At 51.7% G+C, this 20,107-nt stretch overlaps 1 protein-coding gene across 8 annotated transcripts in view; it reads right to left on the reverse strand.

Annotated features, from left to right (window-relative positions):
• Positions 1–20,107, reverse strand: part of KIRREL3 (kirre like nephrin family adhesion molecule 3) — a 340,228-nt gene that overhangs the window by 80,799 nt on the left and 239,322 nt on the right. For all 8 annotated transcript variants that reach the window (XM_080366564.1, XM_080366566.1, XM_080366568.1 and 5 more), the window contains 2 exons: positions 18,306–18,455; positions 16,419–16,568 (listed from right to left, as the gene is read on the reverse strand). In XM_080366564.1, coding sequence (XP_080222690.1) covers positions 16,419–16,568; positions 18,306–18,455 — 300 coding nt within the window. The remainder of the gene's footprint in view (positions 1–16,418; positions 16,569–18,305; positions 18,456–20,107) is intronic.

The raw sequence follows: 20,107 nt of genomic DNA on the forward strand, positions 1-20,107 counted from the left end.
GGCGGGGCGGGGACTTGTGGGATGTGGGGTCTTGATGCCTCAACCTGCATCCCCAGGGATGCTCTTCCTCCTGGAGTTTGCAACAGCAGCAAAAATCAGAAAAGGTTTAGAGGAGGTGGGAAGAACAGGAGACAGGCTGCACAGAAAGCAGGGAGAGGGGTGCTAATGGCTCTGATTTAATTTTTCAGTCGTGTTAACGGACACGAACCCTCCAAACCTCTCCTGTGATCCAGCTCCTGCCTCTGGGAAAGAGCCCGGGGCTCCTGGCTACCCAGACACACCGCAGCACACCACGGGGGGAGATGCCCAAGTCCAGGGGGGCGAAGGGGCACAGGCACACCCGGGCTCACCAATTTCAAGGCAGGGGGATTGAACTAAATGGTTCCATTCCGGTGGAAGTCTTGCCCAAATCAGTCTTTTTTTTCAGTTCAATTGTTGCAAAATCCTTCACTCCGAAAGGGAAACTATTCAAACCTCTGCACTTTTATTATTCCATCCTTCTTGCTGCCTTTGCACCTTCGAACAGCACTAGGGAGCACAGTGCCTCCGAGTCCTGCCTGAGAAGCTGAGACAGAAAAGCCACAGAGCCAGAAAATGGAGCAGCCCGACCCGTGAACCTGTGCACAGCAATGCTCCAGATCTAATGGGATATTCCTTGTGCCTTTAACCCCTCTCCCAGCTCTCCCAGAGGCACCAGTGAGCGCAGCCAGTGCTCCCTGCCCTCCCCACCCCCCCACTGCGGACACCCTCACGCTGCCTGTCGAGGATTGAAGCCCCGATGCCACCCAAAGCGCTTTGGAGGATGGAAGGAGGAGATCCCTTTGCAGTGTGGTCAGGCATGACCTTCCTGCAGATCTGCCCAGATCTTTTCTGGAGCAACCTCAGAAAGCGAGCAGAAAAGTATCGACCAGCAGGCAACCTCAGTGATGGAGCCGCACAGGAGATGTCCCAGCGTGGTCCTTTCTGCAACGCCCAGAGAAGCTAGATGTAATTAAACACAGCCAGCTGAAAGACAGACTGGATAGCCTAAAAGGATTTAATCTCTGAAATCTTGGCTCTAATTACTCGGCCACACTGATTCTGACCCATATTAGCCTAAGCTGATGCACCATTTTTTAATCTAGTTATTTCTTCCCAAGCAGCGCCGTCTCCGGGGGGCTCGCTTGGGCAGCAGAGTTAGCTCACAGCTGGGTACGGTCTAACTAGGCCAGCACTGCGGGACTTCTTTATGATTATTTTTTTTTTCCCCCTCTGCATCTCAGTTTCATCCCTGGCAGGGAACACCAGCAGACAGAAACGTGTGCACGACACGCATGTGGAAACCGCCGCGTGATGAGCAAAAGGGGTTTGGGGCAGGGGCAAGGCCAAGGGGATGCGATGCTGGGACCAGACTGGGACCAGGCTCTGGGCTGGAAGGGGGGCAAGGATGGAGACGTGTGTGCTTCTAGGAGGAAGCTTCCTTGGAGAGACCAGGGAAGGGCTGGGAGAAGGACAGTTGATGGGTCACCTTAGGGTTGCTGCAAAGGATCCCCTGCTGAAGTGGTGCTTTGAAGATCCCTGAGCTGAGCTGCTGGGACCAGGCACCAGCCAGCCGGGCTCCCCATCCCACGGCAAAGCCTGCGGCTGGGAGCGGCTCCTGCATCCCTGCTGCAAGCAGAGGGTTTTCTCGCTCCAGCAGCTCGGTTGCTCCCTTGAACGGGGGGAAGGGGAGTGCATGTTAACAGCGTAAATCGCAAAGCCAAGCACGGAGCCTCATCAATCCCCGACCACCACTGTGTCGAAAGGGATACTAATCCAAGAGTGTGATGCTGATCCGAGCGCTCGGTGCTACTCCAGGCAGTAGCGACGCACATTTTCCTAATCCCGAGCGCCATCCCTGAGAGGAGAGCAAGCCCAGCCGGAGTTATCGCCGCAATTTAGGCTCGTGGCGTGTGGATGGATTGACCCACCGGGTCCATCACGCGCCTGGCCCACAGCGAGACGCGTTCTGCATCCCACCGTGTTATTACCATGGTTCCCACCTCTCTAATCAGGGCTCCTTGCTCCGAGCCGGCGCTGACCTTGATACCTTCCAGTCCAAGGCCCCTCTATGGCAAAGTGATTCAATTAAGCCCCAGTTCACACAGAGTGCTAAAAAAGAAGGGGAGGGGGGAGGAAAACAAAAAGAGCCCAACAACAACAACACACACACACCCCCCCCGCCCTCTCGAGAATAATTTTCTTCTATGGATTTTTAAGACCAGCGGCTGGAGAATCGCTTTCTCGTTTTTGTGCTGTCTCTCCAGTCAATAAATAAGAGGGAAATAAAGGATTTCAGAGAAAATAGAATGCAGTCAAAAGGTAAATTGTGGTCTTAAAAGCCCCTAAGAGACTGTCACAGACTTTGAAATGTTTCCTAGTTTGAGACCATTTCTTCCTGACTACATGGTTTCCGCTCCTTTATTTGCATCTCTGGGAAGTAATCTTTAAAACTGATTTTCCCCTGGTTGCATTTCATTGGCAAAGAAACTAAACAGGCTGCTGCATTACAGTAATAACATCAACATTTCAGGCACCTTCGCCTTAATTATTTCTCTGTCTTGCCAACAGAACCAGTTAAACGAGATTTATATTTGGGCAGGGAGGAGGGGGGCCAAGTCGTGTGTGTGGATGGGGAAGATAACCTGGAAAAACCGATTTCTCCCTTGTTATGTGTCACCACCAGTAAAAAGTAAAATATAAAAAAAAAATACATGAGGTAAAAGGTTTGGGCCATTTAAGTAATAATAATGTCAGCATTTCACCTGTCTCTTGCTTAATTATCTCCTTCTCTCAGCTCCGCCACCTGAACCAGTTTAGATAAGATTTCAGCACAGATAAGGAGGAAGAACCTGTATTCTCTGAAGCAGATAAGCCACATTTTCCAATGGAAAGGAAGAGAATACGGCACTAAAACCTTCCTGCCGTCTACTCCAGATTTATCAACAGCCTCTTAGCAAAAGTCTTGCCACTAAAAGCTTGTGAAGTTTTGCAAAATGCTACCAGATAAGAGAAGAGCACTCGTAGAGAGACTTGAAAGGGAAGCTGGAGCGTGCAAAGGAGCTCGTCAGCATCTACCTCTGGCCAACACACGCTCAAGGTCACCCCAAAAAGCATCAGGGAGGGAGAAGCAGGGGTCTAGCTGAGAGCCCAGAGGTTCTGCATGGGTCTCCTTACCCATGCAAGGTGTCGAAGCTTCTTTCTGAGTTGCTTGTGCTTGACAGATGGCCCCTTCAGGACCTCCTGCTCTGTCCTTTTAGGTCTCCCTCCCTTCCACGACATGCAGGTCCACCTTTGTCCGCCACCCAGGTGCCTCAGAACAAGGCTCGTGTGCCAGGGTGAGCTTGCTAGCAGGTAAAGTCCCCGGTGACCTCGCAGCCAGGGACAGGAGCTAGGCACAGAGAAGGACCCTCGCATCGCTGAAGATGGAGGTCTGGTGAGCTCAGGACCCCTGAGGGTTCATATTTGGGTCCATCCCCGCCGCCAAGTGCTGGATGCCATGTGCCTGCCGCTCGCTGCAGGCGCTTCCAGCTAAAACCTTGCCAAGCCACGTGTTCGCGGCTGCCAACGCGTGCCCAACACACCCGCAGATGGGATGCTCGCCTGTGCGCAAACATTTACAAACACCTTGAGAGACTCGCGAAGACGCAGCGGGTTGCTGGAAGCTGTCCATCCGCCGCAAGGAGGCTCAGCACCACGGAGGGACCATTTGGTTGAGCAGGAGACGCTGCCGTGAGCAGCGAGAGAGACGAGATGCTCTTGGCCGCTCTGCACCGCACGACACCGTCGGTACTCCAGAGGAACATTTTGAAAGTAAAAGAAACAGCTCTCTGGATAAAAAGCTGGGAGTCTCTCCTTCTCTGCACTTGTACTGCAGAGCCTGCTTTTATTACACAATTTCCACCCTTCAGTGGCTCGGATGTTTTGCCTGCACTTCGTTGCTGACCCTCAGGCCATTCCTCAAAACAATATTTGCTCAGTGTTTCACAAGTGTGTGGCTTTCTTCTTTTTTTTTCTTTTTTTTTAAAATAAATTCAAGGTGGGTAAAATCCTTCCCTCTGCCTTGATTTCTAACAGGCTGGGGAGTGATGGTGCATGCTTGTGCAAGAAGGTGAGAGAGTAGGAGATGAGGAACGCACATTTCTGGGCTATGGTGCATGTGCGGGGAGGGCAGAGCCCCCGCTTGCAGGCAGGAGGGAAGGGTGCTCGTACCTGAAGCGCTACCTGCCCGCAGCCAGCCAGCTCACGAAGGATGAGAAACTTCCTCCAGGAACTGCCAGCCAGCTCCAGGCTCTCCCTTATCATCCCCAACCTGCCGGCTCTCCAACCTAGGTGAAGCTAATAGGATGCTCCTGCTTCAGACCACAACAGCGGGGGCTGGATTCGGCCCCGTGCCCCCCCGGCAGAGCTGCCCTGCCGCCTGCCTGTGCTTATAAGCTCCTTCAGCTTCCCCTCGCCTGGCCTTGCCTTCCCACCCTGCCTCGCGTCTGATTATATTGGGTCTGCATGTGTAAGTACAGCCTCCTGCCATCCTAATCATCTAAAGTGGCTATTTGAATAACAGTTGTTGGTGCCTGTAGTTTCCTGTAATTTCCAAAAGGAAACAAATCCATGCAGACTGCAATTTTGTGCCTATGAATTTTGAATGAATATCTCTGAGAGCCTCAATTTCTCTCTCCCTTCCTTCCTCCCCTCCCCTCGCTTGCCTCCCAGACCCAGCTGAGCGAGATGCTGCCGCAAAAGGGTCTCTCAACCGAGCTGCTCCTTTCTTTAGGGGGGTGGATGCCAGGCTAGCAAGGCTGGACGCCTTCGAGGAGAGATGCTGGCGTTCAGCAGGCAAGGCAGGGTGCTGCCGGCTCAGGGAGCTGGAGGAGGAAGGTGGCTGGATTGCACCCAACCCACGGGAGACCTGTTCCATGCCAGGAGGAAGGAGGGCATGGAGGTGGGAGCATCTTTCCAGTCTCAGGTGTCGGGATTTTTTCCTGTGTTGCCACCTCCAAACTGAGCTTGGGACGTCCCTCTCTATCCAGCTCTGCTGGTACCTGCCCTTTAGAGATGCTGCTACTGGCCAAGCTCTTCACCTCCTAACCCAGAGCAGCTGTAAGACATCTCTCCTCCAGACCTGATTTTCACAACAGCGACAGTCCCTATTTATAACCTTCTCCCTTTCAAGTTTCCCCTCCTGTTCTGCTGCGTGCAGTTTTATGACAGTGAGGGTTCTTCTTTTTATGACATTGTTGTTTTTAAAGTGTTTTTATCACCTGGTTTTATTACAAAATTACCGTACAGCACCCCAAGTGCCATAGCAGCGAGGAGGGAGAGCGATTCTGGCAATGCAGCAGCTCTTTCCTGCACAGCTTGCTGCCTTGCTGGGGAAGTGGCTGGGATTTGGTGATGGATGGAGTGCTTGTTATCCAGTATATTTTTATCCATAGATATATAAAGCACTTCGTGATCCCAGTGGATATCAGGCACTATATAAATGTAAATCATTATCATTATCATTAAATACCTTCTGCATCTCTTAAACCTACCAGTTGGAATCAAATACATACGGGGCAGCTGGTATCTGGGCTTTTGCTGGTGAACCAAACACAAGAGGTGTGATTTTTGTCTTTGTTAGCAATTAAACGTGGTATCGGGAAAGACTTTTATTTCCCCATTGCAATTTTTCATGCTGCCTCTCATTCGAACGCCGCTTCTCACCCGCTAGGAGAAATCTCTGCAGACCTCCCTAGCCACAACCTGGATGAGGAACAGCCCCCTCGGGTGCGCCGATGCTCCCCCGATGATTTGCACCCATCACATGGGTTGTGAGGTTGGTGCCCGCTGCATCGCCACGAGTTAAGGAGGGTAAGAGGATCCCTCGTGCGCCGCTGGGTCACAGGGAGGAGAGCTCAGTTCCTACGTGATTTATGACGCAGAGGAGAATATAGACACTTGTCTCCAAAACTATGACTCTGCAGCATTTCTCCTTGGCCGCTGCCCAAGCCCTGAAATAACTGACTGCACAAAACCTCTCGGATGTCGTCCCCATAACGGCAGCAAGCGCAGGGTACAAGGCAGATCAACTTTATAACCCAAACTTTCCTATTTGTTTCACCCCGTCCCTTTTCCCATTCCTTAAGGGAGGGATCTGAGCCTGAAGGACTCGCTCAAGGTGGCACGTGCAGGCTTTGGCAGCACAGAGACGAACCTGGGACTCGCGTGTTTCCATCCAGGATAGAACTCACTGGATTCCCTTTCTGCCCATCCAGCCGGCAGCACAAGCCAAGCAGGCAGCATGCTGGGTGCCCCCTTCCCCACGCTTCCTAAGCCTGTATTTTGTCACTAAAGCCCCCCATCTTCCTGCCCGCACCGCCAGCAAAGCCACCTGGCTGCCAGCTCCATCCCATGGGAATCCATCCTCAGCGCGACGATCCCAGTTTCTGCTCTTCCCAAACCCCACTCAGCCGGAGCCTCAGAAATACCCATAGTTTCTTGAGTCATCGCCGGAGCTGCACCGATGCCCCGAGAGAAATTAACCCTATGGAAGCAGCCGCTGGAGTGGGGGGCAGCAGGAGGTGGATGCTGCGGTGGTGGGGACCCCAGAAGCCACGTGCCTGGGAGTCAGGAGCCAAGTCCCAGCTGAAAGGCACCAATGTCAGGGAAGGATGCTCCATTGGTGTTTCCCAACAGAAGATGACAGGTTACACTCGGTGCTGTGATGAATGGCATGTCCTGGTCCTGGGGGCTGGGGGCTGGCTGTCCCGAGCACCCACGGGGCCGATAATCACCAATATTTCATCTCCCCTTGTCATGACAAGCAGAAGGGATGCAGCTGAAAACCTCTGTGCCACGGGTCTGAGCTCTGGCCTTTAATCTACATCCCTATGAACCTGCAAGCAGTGTCTTGCAAAGCTTTTGCAATAGTTAAAGGAACAAGGTTTTTCCTAATTCCTGATTCCACCCCCCCACCCCCCCCTTTTTTTTTCTTCCTATTTTCCCTAGCCTCTCGTAAGTTGCAGCCTCCTGCTGCCCAGGGGAAATCTTCCATTTAGCTACATTTTCCTTTCTTATTTCATGCTGTAATGGAGATTCATCATAGGTGTTAAATCCATAATTTGCCATGAATCCCTCTTCTCTCTCGGCGGAGGTCAGAGTTGAGCATGTTAGAGCAACCCGAGGGCGCAGCTTCATGCCCGTCCCCCGGGGAGGGGGGGAACATCAGCCTAATTCCCAGGACTGGGAAGGATGCTGGAGAGGAGTCTTGGATGGGTCACCCAATGCCATGTCCACGCTTGCCACCTAAAGCGATCCCTCATTTGTGATCTATCCCTAAAGCGATCCCTTTAGGCACTGTGCCTTTACTGCAGTGTCTGGGGTAGCGTCTCCTGCACCCCGCCGCAGCTCAGCACCCACATCACCACCCGGTACCACAAAACCAAGCCCCTACTTTTTTTTTTGTATGGAAGCACCCATCTCACCGCAGCTTCCAACACCAGCCTCGGCAGGGACCGCTTGGAGCCTGCAGCCAAAACTCTGCACACCCCGTAAGGAAGCACTGACCCAAGGCTGCTGTCATCCCAAACAAACTTCACATGTCTGCAGGGTCTACTCCTGATTTGAGCACGCCAGGCACCTTTTAACGTCAAGAAAGAGTAACAGCCCCTTCCAGCGGGCCACTTGTCCAACTCTGCCTTGGCATGAGATGAATATCCTGGCGCAGGGGGGGGTTATTCACCCATCAGTTACAAAGGACACCCACAGGTCAGTTGTTAAGATGCAGTTTTGAAGCCCAAGTTGAGCTCAAAGGAATGCCCCACCCCCACCCCCATCCCACCATCAGGTGGGCAGCCGACACCCGGCGGGGGCATCGAAAGCAAATGCCACTCGGACACGTCAGGAGCAGGCAGCACTGCGAGGGGTTTAGATCAAGGAGTGAAATTCATCACAGGGCTCCCCAGTGACCTGGGAAGGATGCTGGCTGAGCTGGGAGTGGTGCTGGGAAGCCTGGACTCCATCACGGCCTGCACGGCAGCTCAGGAACGTGCTCAGCGGGGGCGCACGGCTGGGCAGCGCTTAAAGGAGGGGGGGAGGGGGGGGGCAAATGCAAGACGTACAAAAAGCAACCCAGGACAGGGCTGGCAAAGCTCTCAGACCCAAGAAACCCCATCCCTCCGGGCTGGCTGGGCAGCTCCCAGCAGGAACAGCTCAACAGCCGCTTTATCCACCCTCTCCCCAAGCACTGCGGCTGCCCCTGCCCCCGCGGAGCCTGGCGCTCATTTTTCATTTGGGGGTGATCGATAGGAAAGCGGGGGCTGTCGCTCAGGTGATGACACGCTTCGAGGGCCTCATTCTTCTCTGCCAGCTGACGAGGGGAGAGGGAGTCAATACTTCTGGCAGGTCACTAACAACCCACCAAGTCCCCAGCGGTGACGGATCCCCTGGCCGAGCGCAGCCCCGACGCACGGCGCTGCAACCGCTATCGCATCTGTGTGTGCATGCCGGCAAGGCACTAAAGGAGCTGCTGCGTGCAGGTTTAATGCAGATACAGAGGAGCGCGGGTAGCATGCAGACGGGGGAGTTTTGTCTTGATTGGCAAGAGGGAGAAACGCATATAGGCGTGCAAAGCAGAGAGACACGTGCGCGGGGTTTGTTTATGTGATGCAGAATGCAAGGTGTCAGCCAGCCGAAAGGGCATAAAGCAGAATAATCTCCCCTGTCCACAGGCGCTGCGTGGAGCAGGAGCCGTTCGATGCAGTATATGATGCAAAGGCTCAAGTGATGCAGCGGGAGCGCTGGCTCCCAGGTGCCTTATGTGAACTGGGGAGGATTTTGGGGGCAAGACGCAGAGGTTTGTGCCCGGAGCGGGAGGCAGCACAGACACAGCAGTACAAGTGATGAGCGCAGTGGTACGGAGGGATTTGGATGCGCGGCAAGCACCCCCCCATCATTCCATGGCAACTTTGCAGCCACCACAGCCGTGGTGCAATAGCTCACGGCCCCCGTGCGAGGGGCAGGGGGGTGGGCAGAGCCAGCAGGAAGGGCTGGAAAGGGGCAAAGGGATGCAGCCACCATCGCATCTGAAGGGATGACGGAGAATCGGGAAGGCTTTTTTATCAGCTCTATGTGCTTTGCATCCATCAGTTCGGTACAGACCGGCAGGCTCTGCCCAGAGGAGCCAAACGCTTTGTGTTCGATAAAGACGGGTCAGGCCCTCCCTGCATCGAGACAAGGAATCGCAGATGGGTGCACGCACCCTAACATTAATCATCTCTAACCGCGTCTCTTCCTATTTACTTTGTGGTCCTTCAGTCTTCAGCATTCAGGTAGGAACACTGTTGCAGCTCTGAGGCTACAACAAGGTGAAGTTTGATGGGAGAGGTGGTACCTGCTGGTAGACCAAGCGATGCAGTTCCAAGGGAACCGCTGGGCTTCCAGGGACACAAATCTCCCTCCAGTATTCAAGCCTGGCTCTGTGGCACCGACGACTAGCCATTAATTTATGTTCAGAACAAGAGAAGTCTGGCGGTGTCACCTAACCCCGGGGCTCGGAGCTTTAAGAAAACACAAATTTTCCAAGACTGCTCATAAAATGGTGTGAGCTGGTAACACCGGAGCAGGGTTTGAGGGAGCAGAGGCAGTGTTTGCTTAGGACTGATGAACCCCTCCCTGTGCAATTAAACACCAGCTACTGCTCAGATACAGCCCTGTCCTGTGGGAAGGAATATTTTTATATTTTTTAATGCATTTGATTTAAAAAAATATATATTATTTTTTTTTAAATTTTTCAGTCATGCAGTGGTGTATTAACTATGCCTATTGGACTGGGACAGGCGTTATGCCCAGCAGGGTGCTGTTACAAGCAGCGTGCAAACTGGGCTGGGTTTGCCAAAGCTCCAAGCTTTCCCAGTGGGAAACTCCCTCCTGGATCCTCAGGGAAGGGGCTTTTTGCATTTTGCAGCGACCAGGCACACAGAGCTACTCCCTGTTGTAACAGCTCTACTGACCGCACGGCAAAAGCCGCAGCACGGCGGCGGGTGTATCTGTCATCGGAAAGAGTTTGCTTTCTTAGCTTTCCCCTCCCCGTATCTGCGTGATTGGAAAGTCGTTAATTATTCAGCAAGGAGGCTGGGGCGGCACGTCCCGTACAGTGTTTCACCCCAGCACCATCCAGCCAGTCCTTAACAGGGCGGTGGACGAACCAATTTTGCTCGCCTCCTTCAAAGCAAGGAGAGCAGAGCGCATGTGGCCGCCACCTTGCCCTCCTCCTCCAGACCGGCTGGGCGCAAACCCCTCCGAAATGTGCGGAGACTTCCCGCTTCCCAACATCCCAGTGAAACCCAGCTTGGGAGGAGGACCCATCTCTGGAGCTTTTCGGCAGACGATACCTCTCTTTGATCTGTTTTTCCAGCGATAGACTGCACAGGGCAGAGGATGCCCTGATTCTGTACAGCACCCAGCACCTCCAGGACCCTGGGTTTGCCTGGCTGGGTACGGTCCAGCCACGGAAAACCCTTCCCACGCCGGGAGCCACAGAGGGATGCGAGCGAGGGAACCCGTCCACCTTGTGCTATCGAAAGGAGCCGGCTCAGAGTGCTGCAAACTTAAGCTATTCAGACACGACATCAAATATTTAGGTTATTTGGGATTTGGGCTCGATTGTTTGATGTTTCTCTTTCACTCCCAGTAGAGCCGGTTGCTATTTTGCCACTGAAAGTATTCCCAGCAGAAAAAGCAGCTTTGTGAAGCCCCAAACTTTTTCAAGGAGAAGAGACTGGAAGAAAACAGTCATGTTTCTGTCGCCTCTTTTCTCGTTTGGAACTGGCATCCTGACCTGCTGGTTTTAGGCTGAATTTTACATTCCAAGAATTGAATTATGTTAAAAAAACTATGGAAAAATACTTGAGATGGTTCCAAGCTGAACCGTTTCTGGATTTGAATCATCACCTGGTCCCCATTTTCTCACTGCGGCTCAGCATCATGAACAAGTCCTGAAAAATGGCCTTTCCCAAGCCGTAGCCTCTTTATTTTCGATCAAACCCCGCTAAAGAGCAGGAAAGCTGGGAAAAGCAGATATCTCAAGCTGCCAGCAATCATTTTGGTAATGGAAATAGCTTACTCTGCTCTGCAGGGGAGGACTGGAAAGTCTCAGCTAGAGAGAGACGATTGGAATAAAATAAAAAATAAAATAAAAAGAGGAAAAGGGTTGTGATTGAACGTAAAGGCGCTTGACACCCGGGTGACCCTCCTCTTCTCCTGTCCCTGGCTTGTGCCATCTGAAAAGACAGGAGCTCTCACTTCAAATTAACTTAATCTGTAGCGTTAAATAATTCATGTTGATTTAAGAAAGCTTTATTTCTAATGGGACACACATGATTTCAGAGTTAATATTAGAAGAGGCTGTGGAGGGGGAGGAGACAGGGAATTAGACTATAAAAGGTGCATGTACAAGTTAATTGCCTATCAATTATTCACCTTAAGTCTCTGGAAGTAGTTCCTCTGCCTCCCTCCTCAACCCCCCATGGTCCCCTTTTTCTGGTTGTCACCAGCACCCCTCTGGGACCAACCCCTTCCCTGCGCTGAGGCGTAGAGCCGCTTGCAGGGACAGCGCTGGTGGCTCCCCTCTCGTGCTGGGGAGGACCACGGACCAGCCTAGCCTCGGGATGCTCCTGCCGGGATGCCAGTGATGGAGAAGCCACCACGCTGCCATCCAGCTTCCCCAGCCATCCACTGGGGAGTGACCTGGATTCCTCCCAGATGGATGCCAGGAGTGACCTGGATTCCTCCCAGATGGATGCCAGGAGTGACCTGGATTCCTCCCAGCACCGCAGGTCCTGCCTACCCCTGGCCATGGCAAACCAAAGGCTTGGGAATGCCGCCGCCGGATCGGCGCAGCGAGCCAGTGCCCCCCATCCTCCCCTCCCCTCCCTCCTGGGGAAGCCAATGCTCTCTTCAAAGTTTCTCCTCGCTCGGCTGCCTTTGAGATCTGGGAACTCAGCACTAATTAACGTGTCTGCAAATCCCCGCTCGGCTGGCGGGCCTCGAATTCATGCGCGGTCCCTCGCGTGCAGATGGATCCACGAGCTAGCCCTCTGGCTCCTTAAACTACACGGCTGGCAGATGCATATTTTAACAACACACATCTGTTGGCTATATAATCTCTTGTATTTGCCCTCCCTGCTCTGAGCTTTGATGGAAGACCGGAGGGAACTCTCCAGTGGTTACAGCCAAAGTGTTTGCTTTGCAATTTTGCTCCATCGCTGTCTGATTTTATTTTTAAATTTCTCCAAGTCCTAATCAGGCTCTTGCTCTATTTAATTAATACCCTGGCTTAGCTAAATAGATCATAAACGAAGAAGCCCTGCCATTAAAGATGTACCAGGTAGCAAACAGCCCTCCGGTGGCTTCCCAAAGCCTGCCTGGCTTGGGCTCCCCTGCCCCACCGCTGCCCTGACGTCCTTCGCCTGCAGAAAACGTGGATGCCTCTGCATCTCCCCACCCCACCTCGACGGCTTCATCAGCCGCTGCCTTCCCTGCTGGGGCAGGTGTTCCTGGGAGAGCAGAGGCTCATTCCCCGGACAATTTGGGCAGCAGTAGGAAGGAATGTGGGGGAGACCCAGAGGGAGGGGGGCTCCATCGGTTCTGGGGTGGGTTAGCTGCGTTCCCCAGCAATATTTGTCCCAGAGACTCTACAAATAAAAGACTTTCCCCAATGCTGATGACACTAATAGGCTCGTCTGTTTGAAAGTTTGGACTTCCAAGGCTATGGAATGATCTGTTCCACTACATTTAACCATGTAGATTTAAAAACAATGTGACAAAACCTTAAATATTTAATTAAAATATGGTGTAGATCTGCATCTGAGCAGGGAAGTAGGAGGCATCATCCCCACAGAGCTGTTGTCAGACATGAATGACAGTGATTGGAAACCGAGCTGGGAGGCATGAGGGGATTTCTTGATACCAAAGAAGTGGAAAAGCTGGCGAGAACGGACAAGGCAGTGCCGACACACGCAAAAAACCACCAGGTGACAAGGTTTTCCAGAGACAAGGCTGGGGTGTGACAGAGCGGGATGGGGTTCCCCAGAACCACCTCCAGCATCCCTGGCTGGCTGATGAGCCCCTCGAGTTGTTGGCAAAGCCAGCAGCAAACAACGGGCTCCCAGCCACCAGAGCCTCCCAGCTCTGCTCTAGCCGTGACAAATCTTTTCCCCGAGAGCTGTCAGGTTTGCCCACGGATCCGGGGCCGGCTCAGGGATCCTCTCCTGCCTAGGTGACGCTGGGCAGCCTGGGATGAAGAAATGCCCCAAGAGCATCTTCTTCCAATGAGGCAGCTCAGGCAGCCTGTCACATCCCTTCCTAACCCAGCGAGAGACCTGACGTTTGGGAGACCCCACTGTCTGGGAGACCCCAAAAATCTGGGAGACCCAAAAATCTGGGAGACCCAACAATTTGGGAGACCCAACAATTTCAGCTGCTTAGCTCACGCCTAAAGCAGGCTCATCGAGTTGTCAGGCACTGGATCTGACGAGGAGAACTCCGCACAGCTGGTGGCATTACACATCTGTAACCACTGAACACGTCGCTCCCTTTTCCCGTACAAACTGCCTAACGCACAGCAAGCTTAGCTCGACGTCCCGCACGCTGTAACCGGCTGTCAGCAGCCCACGCTGGCTCTTAACACACGAGGTGTTGGAGGCATCTACTCTCCGTGTGCCATTCCTGTTCCCTGGGATTGGAGGCATCTACTCTTCGTGTGCCATTCCTATTCCCTGGGGTTGGAGGCATCTACTCTTCGTGTGCCATTCCTGTTCCCTGGGATTGGAGGTATCTACTCTCCCGTGTGCCATTCCTGTTCCCTGGGATTGGAGGCATCTACTCTTCGTGTGCCATTCCTATTCCCTGGGGTTGGAGGCATCTACTCTTCGTGTGCCATTCCTGTTCCCTGGGATTGGAGGCATCTACTCTCTGTGTGCCATTCCTGTTCCCTGGGATTGGAGGTATCTACTCTCCCGTGTGCCATTCCTGTTCCCTGGGATTGGAGGCATCTACTCTTCGTGTGCCATTCCTATTCCCTGGGGTTGGAGGCATCTACTCTTCGTGTGCCATTCCTATTCCCTGGGGTTGGAGGCATCTACTCTTCGTGTGCCATTCCTATTCCCTGGGGTTGGAGGCATCTACTCTTCGTGTGCCATTCCTATTCCCTGGGGTTGGAGGCATCTACTCTTCGTGTGCCATTCCTGTTCCCTGGGGTTGGAGGCATCTACTCTTCGTGTGCCATTCCTGTTCCCTGGCTAAATCGCGGCGCAGAGCAGCCGTGCCAACGCCTGCCGCAAGCGCTGCAGCAGGACTCCGCATCCCGCTGCAAAGGCACGAAGGCGCCAGCTGGTGACCACTAACGACCCTCCAGCCCCTTGCCCAGGGTGGGGATTATCACTCCCACCTCCCCGGCCAGCCTTAAATTTCCCCAGAACATCTACATAAATACATTTAAAGTGAAAGATGGGCTTCCGACGGGTTGCCAAGCCCCATCTTCTTACTGATCAACTTAAGTTGAACATGCTATAACTTTAATTTTCTTAAAAGGAAATGTAAGTTGCTGAACAACTTAGGTAAATGTACCAATTAGCAGCTACCAAGTATATTCACATAAACATTAACTACCATCTATTCAACACATTCCACAACCCCAAAGATAATAATGATTTCCTTTTGATCCATAAAAACATCTCTCTGCTCAATCAACGCTTCGCGGCGGATCTGAGCTCTGACGTACGCCCGAGCGCTCTGGGACTAAATTAGTTTGGAAATCTTTAGCTCTAATTAAATAACATTATTTCTTTTGTCTGGCTCCAGCGACGCATTCTGCCTTCGCAACAGAAGGAGGGAGCCCAAGCGAAGGAGGGGAAGGGATGCAGCTTGCAGAGGTTGTTGGTGCAAGCAAAAGCCCCCCCGACAGCCGCATTCTGCGTTCCGATTCATTTGCAGGCGCCTTTCATGTACGGGCACATGGCAGAGCGCTGAGCTGCCGAGAAGGGTTGATTGAGCAGAAGGATGGATCAAAAGAAAATCATCATTATCTTTGGGGTCAAGCGAAGTAAGAGAAGGCAGTGGCTGAAGTTTGGGGGTAGGGTACTTGGTAGGGTTGCGGAGAGGGAAAACCAAGCAGAGGGGAAATTACAAACCAGAAATTAGGACGCATTTTCCCGGTGGCGCGCGGACTCTCCCGAAGTGCACCTTCAACCAGAACTAGGACCTTAATTCTGTTTTTTTGGCTGCTTCAGACTGATTAGTGTTCACCTAAACACTCTTGGTTTCATCTTTTTTTAAGGACTTTTTGTCCCTAGAAATTAACAAGGTAAAAATAACCAAGGGAAAAAAAAATACAACAAGGGAAAAAAAAAATACCCAAAGTTCAATTTAAACCAATGTAAATATATAAACAGTTTCACTTTGGGGGTTGAATAATCAGGATGTATCTGGGAGCAACACAGCCTGGGTTTTCTCCAAGGTTTTCAAGAAAAATAGCTTTTTTATTAACTTCTCTGAGGCCACATTCATTCTGGGAAGTCTCACCGACACCACCTGAACCCCTGATAAGCACTCACAACTGCTTTGCCAGCCTGCCAACAAAGCCTTCGCCAACAAAGCATCACTCTCCCACCTACTACCCCAAAAAGGTCTTGACAAGATGTTGGGAGTCATCTCCAGTTTGCAACCCCATGCTGGGGAGTCATCTCCCGTTTGCAATCCCATGCTTGGGAGTCATCTCCAGTTTGCAACCCCATGCTGGGGAGTCATCTCCAGTTTGCAGTCCCATGCTTGGGAGTCATCTCCAGTTTGCAACCCCATGCTGGGGAGTCATCTCCCGTTTGCAATCCCACGCAACACACTCCTGTGCTGCCCACGGGAAAGATGAATTACTGACAAACACACGATGAGAAAACGTACGTATGAAAATAGATGGTATGAAGATAGTTTTAAAACTACTAGTATTAAAGCCTTTCCTCAAGCCTTGAATTTCAAAAATTAAAGCAGTTTTCTCAAGGTTCCTCCTCCCGGTCCTGCCGCAAAGCAGCGCCGCAGCAAGGGCAACGCTTACCACACTGATGGCACCGACGCTCCTCATATCCTTAAATTTACGCACATACACTCCTGAATTGGCGCGTGTATTTGTAGAGCTGAAGTCCCGAACATTTTGTGCCCGCGTTACCCCAGAATTGCCGCACTCCCTAAGCGCCTGACTTTGCTACTGCCCTCAGGATGCAGACGCACCCCCGTGGTGCTCACGACAGACTCATTTCCAGTCCTCTTGATTTAGCCACAAACCCTTTTGTCAAAAAGCCACTCAGTGGGACCGCCGGGACAAAAAAATTCCCCAACCCCCGCCAAGATGGTGAGGAGATGGGACTCACCGAGAACAGTCAGCCGGGCAGGTCTGGATCGGATGGCCGCTTGGATGGCCTGACATTCATAGACGGCGTCATCTTGGAGATCAGCTCTCAGGATTTTCAAGTGATGCTGTCCGGACAGATGGTCTCCTACGACCAGATAGCGTGGATAACCTGCAGGAGGCAAAGCAGGGGGTGAGGAGGCAGCTGATGAGCCCAAGGATGACGAGCACACAGCCCAGAGCCCCTGATACCCCGCAGCAAAGAGCCAGGGGCCAGGCAGCTCCTTCCCCTCCTTGGCAGCCAGCCCAAGAAGAGAGATGGAGAGGCCTCCCAAATCCGGGAAAGAGACTGCAGGTTTTTGCTCTAACAGTTCAAAACAGAAGTGCTGATGAAGGAGCATCAATGGCAATCCCTAGGGAAAGGGATGAGCCTTTCCACCAGGAAACCCACGTCACCTCTGGCTCCTGATTCCCTGAACTCCTTAAGCTGTGCATGCGCTTGTGGTGAAACCCTGGGACACTTCCACTATTAGAGTGGCTGGGCAGGGGTCTGCAGGGGTCCTGACAGCCCTGGTCAGCCTGCCCCGTGTTGTGAGACACCTGAAGCACCACGGGAGGACGGCTGCCATCACCCCATCCGTCCCTGCGCCGGTGATTAATGCGCTGTGCTAACGCAGGCAGCCTGGCATGCTCTCGTGTTTTTGTTGTTTTGCAAGCTCTCAGCAGCAGGATTTGCTCTCCTGAACCGCAAGAAATACAAATGATGGGTTTGTTTGTATTTAGCTAATTAGATGACTGGCTGAGCTGGTATCATATGAGCTGGCAGTTCCTCTGGCTTAAAGCAGCCCCAGCACCGTTAATTGTGGAAGTCGTTCACATCAGCTACATACTTCAGTGGAGCTGTTGTTACCCGTTCATGTTGCAAGGTCTTGTATGGAAAGCTCAGCTCTCTAATATACGTAAAAGTTGTGGCACAGAGCTTTGAAAAACAGTTGAAGAGGGGACTGCTCAGTCAGGCAAGCCTGAGAGATGCGTAATTATATGTATTAAAAGAAAAAAAAAAAAAAAGAAAGAAAAGAAAAAGCAGGCATTGCACTCTGGAGGTCCCTGGAGACCAAGAAACACAAACCCTCCCCTGGCTTCTGAATGTCACTGCTTGACTTGGAGAAAAACCCTCTCGGGTCTCCCGTGCTCTGCAGAAGTCGAGCTGTGGCAACGTCACACGCGTACAGCCTCCGCTGCCCTCTCGGCTTTCCAGCCAACGCTCTCCCTCAGTCGTGTGAAATATTTCACTAAAAAAAAAATAATCAGTATTTCCCAGCAAAATATATAGAATAAAATGTAGAACCTCTCCACTACTGTTCCAGAACCTTCGGCAGCTGCAATAAACCCTCAATCACAATGCAGGCGTGGGATTAAGCAACGAGAAGTCTGGGGAATTTTATTACCAAACCAGAACTTGCCAAAAGTACAGCTTAAGGAAGCCACAAGTGCTTGTGGGCTCCTCTGGACTGCCATAAACACATTTATTCAAAGCAAACAGAGACTTTCTTGGTTTGTTTTTTTTTTTTTTTGGAGAATGTCAAAACAGGCACTTTCAATGTTTACAAAACATTTCAGTCTGTGTTTTGGAAACATGAGGTTTGTTTCCAAAAGTCAACTGAAAACCAAAGTCAGGCTTTCCAAAGGGTCAGGTCACACCTGTGGGAAATCAACCGTTTTGTTTCAAGTCAGAGTAAAAGAAGTTTTTGTTTATTCTGAGTTTTAACATCAATGTTTGAATTGGCTGGAAGGATTTGTAGTTGAAATGAAAACACTCATTAGTCTTAAAATAAATATTGTAGGTGCCCCTGCAGCGCTGGGCAGGGAGAGCTCCGGTTTTCCAGGTTTAGGTAGGGTCAAGACTTACTTGAGAGATCCCGTCCGACTCCCAGGGCGAGCCCGTCTTTGATCCACAGCACGATGCCATTGTACTCGGGGATGGCACAGAGCAGCGTCACGGGCTGCCCGGCGATCACCACCTGGTCCTGGGGCTGCTGCGTGAAGGACGAGGCTTGACCTGGAGCAGGGAAGGAGAGAGGAAGAGGAAGAGGAGGCTGTCACTGCTCCGGTGCTTCCCCATACAACGCAGCGCCTTTGGGATGCACCAGCCCGAGGTGCTCCTGCCGTGGTGCAAACCCGAGGCTGAATTCTGCAGCGATTCATTAAGTGACTACTTATGGCTCCTTCATACACTTAAAAATTTGCAGCGTTTTTCCTTCCTGGGGAAAAGAAAATGATACAGCAAAGAGGTGCCAGGGTTTCCTCTTACTGTTTTCTTCCAAATTGTGCTGCTCGTGTTTTAGCCATCACGACCAAAGCAGTATTATTAAATATTACACCTGCTACCCCTAAAGGTCCTCTGCTTCCGAGTCCCGCTCCCACCTCACGTGCTCTCTGGAATCAGGATGCATAGGTAGGAACCTGCTAGAAAACAGGCAGGAGAACTGCCTGCTGCTGGCCCCTCTCCTTCCAGAGTGTAACCTACTTGTATTTGCTGCAAGCATCACACACACGCCCGGAGATGAAAGGAACTGACAGCCCTGCACTGTTTTTTTTGGGTTTTTTGGTTTTTTTTTTGTTTTTTTTTTTCCTAAAGTTTCACTCTTCAAACTTCCAAACTATCCAACCTTGATGAGCCAAGCCCTTAAGCACAGCAGCTGACACAGGTGGACCAAATGTGATGGGCTATCATCTCCCTTCCCACCCTTCCCCACCCTGAACGCTGCAAGACCACCCCAAAGCCCTGGGGTCAGCTCCTGCCACCCTGAGGTGGCTCACACCTGAGGTGTGAGATGAAACTTCTCATTTTCAACAGAAAGCGCTCAGCCTTTCACAGCAGAGTTTGCTAAGTGCTGCCATGACGTTTTATTTTCACTCTTTGAAACGCATCATCGTCCCTTGGCTTTGCCATGATAGGAAAACATCCAAAGTGTTAAATGCTTCTGTTTTTTTGTGGGTTTTTTTGTGGGTTTTTTTTGTTGTTTTTGATTTTTGGTTGTTTTTTTTTTCTTTCCAAAAAGAGTGCTCTGCTTTTCAGTCTGGGAAGATGAGGATCTGGGATGCTCATGCAACACATCCCTGCGGTTCAATGGTGCCGGTTTGCTCCCTCCTCTTGGATCTGAGCATGTAAATAATAAAAGGAAGAACAAACAGTGACACAGCCCCCTGAACGTCAATATTCCTCCGGGATATCTTAGAGATGGCTTGCTCTATCCCACGCTAGCCATACATGTAGTGCCACAGGCTAACGCTGGAAGGTCCTAAATGTAAAGCCCCCCAGGCTGACCCACTGAGAGCTGGACCCCTTGTGAGCGTGGTCTTTCATGTGAGTTATTTGCAGGGCACCTGAAGGGCGCTATCGCTTCGGAGCCCTTAAAATCCTGCTCTTACTCGGGATAGAGGAGAGATCCAGGAAAGAGAGATGTTGGGAGCAAGGCAGAATGGCTGGATTGCGACCGGCTGCGTTAGCTGATGGGTTGGAAGGATCAGAAGCCTCGCTGTGTGTGAATTATCGTCCTGCCACAGCCACAGAATTAACAACCCACACCCCTCAGCCGAACATCACCTCAAGACACAGAATCGTACCGCGTTGAAGAAAAAAAAAAAAGTTTCTCTTTAAAATCCATTTGTTAAACCAGGACAGTCTCCACGTGAACCTCCCTAAATCAA

The sequence above is a fragment of the Falco punctatus genome, assembly GCF_963210335.1.
Source record: "Falco punctatus genome assembly, chromosome: 16".
NCBI classification, from domain to species: domain Eukaryota; kingdom Metazoa; phylum Chordata; class Aves; order Falconiformes; family Falconidae; genus Falco; species Falco punctatus.